This window comes from Chelon labrosus, assembly GCF_963514085.1.
Source record: "Chelon labrosus genome assembly, chromosome: 8".
Classification (NCBI taxonomy): domain Eukaryota; kingdom Metazoa; phylum Chordata; class Actinopteri; order Mugiliformes; family Mugilidae; genus Chelon; species Chelon labrosus.
In genome coordinates, this window is record NC_140358.1 from 28,443,344 (window position 1) to 28,446,770 (window position 3,427).

The 3,427-nt window shown below is 46.4% G+C and overlaps 1 protein-coding gene across 1 annotated transcript; it reads right to left on the reverse strand.

Annotated features, from left to right (window-relative positions):
* Positions 1–375: 375 nt before the first annotated feature.
* LOC311491853 (SCAN domain-containing protein 3-like) lies at positions 376–2,250 on the reverse strand (the record flags this gene model as incomplete). Its single annotated transcript, XM_084549891.1, has 1 exon — positions 376–2,250. One exon carries the CDS (start codon positions 2,248–2,250, stop codon positions 376–378), a length of 1,875 nt encoding a protein of 624 aa, XP_084406017.1.
* Between the last annotated feature and the right edge of the window lie 1,177 nt (positions 2,251–3,427).

The following is a 3,427-nucleotide window of genomic DNA, read 5'->3' on the forward strand; positions in this document are numbered from 1 at the left end:
TGTGAAAATTAAAACACGACTTTCTTCAAACAAGCCAGACATCAAACATAGGCATTTACGTACATAGAACTGTGAAAAGTAAAACACGAATTTCAAACGTAGCGTGCGTGTTATTTAGGCTAGGCCTTTCTATGACTGTGGTGGCACCAAAAATGTAAACTTATAACAATGCATTGCACTGTCAAATCGGAGCAAATCAGAGCAAAAAATCTGAATCCACTCGACCATGGGCTGGAGTGCTCGGCCCCTGAAACGACAGAGCAGACGTGCTACATTTACTGTAGGCCTGAATTATGCCTAGCCTACAACGAGACATTCATTAAAAATAGGCTACAGTTCAGATTTTAGACACAATAGCTGGTTTAGATTACTCACCTAGTGTGAAAAGTGGCATCTCCTGCTGGCCACTATTTTCTGGATATCTGGTGAAATAGACGTCACTTTAATCCTCAGGCAGTTCTCGAGATTTTGGTGAGTCAGTCTATTCCTCTCGTGCGTTTTTATTGCATTCATAGCTGAGAAGGACGACTCACATACGTAGGTGGAAGGGAACATTGTCAGAATGTAAAGTGCGACTTTCTTGAGGTTGCTGTATTCCTCGGAGCATAGTAGGCCAATCCAAAAGGCACTCACGGACTCCGCACTTCTGAGCGCATCTCGCACAACTGAGGTGGTTTGGAAGTCAATAATTTCCATTTCCAGCGCAGCCTGATCTAAAGAGGGGATAATTTCTTTCGCCAGGGAAGAGAAGTTGTCGGCTGGTTTTACTGCAGGGTCACGTATAAAGTCAATGATGTCTTTTGGGATGGAGTAGTCATCAAACCGAGAAGTGAAGTTGGCTCGTAGCCTCTTGATGAAGTCAACCATCAGCTCCGTCACTTCTCCTGCTGTCTTCTTCAGTGTGCTGAAATGTAGGAGCCTGCCGGCAGATATGTCTGCCTCAAGTATCTCAAGCTTCCTCGTGAATGACTCCAGTTTTTCAACCATGTCCACGATGGTTTTGTCTCTCCCCTGTAGCTGAAGGTTAAGCAGGTTTAGGTGGCCAAATATGTCAGATAAAAACGCTACATTGGACATGAACTTTTCATCTTCCAGCAGGATAAGATGGTCAGCTGCTGCCTTGCTCTTGCTCATTCCAAGGAACGCTTTGATCTCATTCAGTAGCGCACAGAAGCGATCCAGTGCTTTCCCCTTGCTTAACCAGCGCACATCATTGTGAAGCAGCAAGTCATCGTGGGCGGCATCTGCTGACTCAGCCACAAGTTGTCGGAAAAGCCTATGCTGGGTGCTTGATGTACCTCTGACAAAATTAATGACTTTCATCACTTTGTCCATAACATTCTTTAGCTCGCCATTCAGTCTGGCACAGAGGACACTTTGGTGGATGAGGCAGTGCAGCCCGTGCATTTGGGGGGCGAGTTCTTTCAGCCTGCTCACCAGACCTCTGTGCTTTCCCACCATAGCAGGAGCCCCGTCTGTCACGATTAGGTTAACCCTCTCAAATGATAATGAATGCAACTGAAACAACTCTTCCAGTTTCGCAAATATAGCATCTCCAGTGGTGTGCCCTTCTAATGGAATTAGAGACAGCAGCTCTTCCTTGAAATCCTTCTCATCAAAGTATCTCACATAAACGCACAACTGGGCTACATCTGTGTTGTCAGTGCTCTCATCAATGGCTAAGGAAAAGTAGTTTGCGTGACTGACACCGTCGACAATTGCACCCTGCACCGCATCAGACAGCGCTTCTATGCGGCGGGCAGCGGACCTCGCAGAGAGCGACATCTGTTTCACTGACGCGATCACATCATCCATCGACTTGTTGGTATCAAGTTCCTCCAAAACTGTCACCATCATCTCCTTGAAGACCTCTGCGTCAGTGAATGGCTTGGCGTGCTTTGCGAGCACCCAGGACGCTTTCAGAGATGCACTAGTTACCTTCTGTTGGGATGTGAGGCCTCGCACCAGGATCCTGTTGCTGTGTGCATAAGCACCTTTCAGGGCTTCGATTTTGCGCTTTCGTGCCTCTGTCTTCTGAGGGAATGCAACCTTGAAATTAGCATGCTTCGTTTCGTGGTGCCGTCTAATATTGTACTCTTTGCATGCAGAGACACCCTCGTTACAGATCAGGCATGTGGGCTTTGCATTAACAAAACTGGGGAGGATGAAGGCATAGTTCTCTGTCCATTCATCATGAAAGATCCTGTTCTCGCTGTCAACTTTTCTCTTGCGATGTTTTGATAGTGCCATTTTTTCGGACAGCTAACAGCAACAAGTGGAAATGTTTTTTTTTTTTTTTTTGTTTTTTTTTTTTTAACAAACAGGCATATAATTAATAGCGCCCCCAATGGTCAGTCCACAAATTTAACCTACATCAGCCCGCTTGAATGTCTCAGTGCGTCTGCTCCGTCATTTCAAGATCGCCTATCATTTTCATTATCACCCCTCCTCCCCTATTAATTCATTATATTAGCCATTGTTTTGGTTGTGGCCCGCCATGTAATGGCTTGGAAAATATTTGGCCCGAGGCCAAACTTAATTGCCGACCCCTGCCGTATGTGATGCACAAACATCAGGGTGCACTCTACCCAGTGAAACATATGCTCACAACAACAGCACAGGTATATTATAGCCGTATAGCTAACCATGCATATGCACACACATACAGTCATGTGAACACACAAACAACACACTCACACAGTCGGGGGCAGAAAGCCGTGACACACAGGTGCTGATGCAGCTTAATGACCAGAATAATTTAAGACAAAGCCTCATACTTACACCCCCGTCACCCTCTCTCCTCACACGCCCCCCCCCCCCCCCCCCCCCCCCCCTCCCACCTACAGCGCTCAGCCTCCTAGCTGAACTCGGCTCACATGAATTTTTAAAGGATCGCTTTTATTACGCTTCGGTTTTATTTGCGAGCCGTAATGGTGAGTAATACTCCCCGCACGTCTCTGAGCTACTATTCCGGCGGGGGGAGTTTACGAGCGCGCATACCGAGATATTTGCTGAATGGCAATTACATTCCAGCACGGTGGTTGGTTTGCAGCTCGGCGATGCAGAGGTCTGACAGGGAGACGGCGTCCTGCAGTCAAATGTTGTCCTTAATGTTCACACTGCGGTGAGTTTCCTCTCATCGGCTGAGGAGAGAAAGGGAGGACAAAATAACAGGAACGCTTGCAAATGTAATGCAGTTTGATACAGCGTCTATTAGAGAGTGTTAATGTCCGGTTTGTGTTGAGTCAGAGAAGCTTTGATTCAACTTGATGGTCAGTTTAGAGACACGTTTGATTGAAAATAGCCCTCCATAACTCAACCGCTGGCAGCACAAACAGCAATTAGATCTCTAGAGAACAAAACAACCTCACATGTAAATGTAAAACTTTTATTCTTCGCTCTACTGGCTTCCCTTATGTAAGTTTCA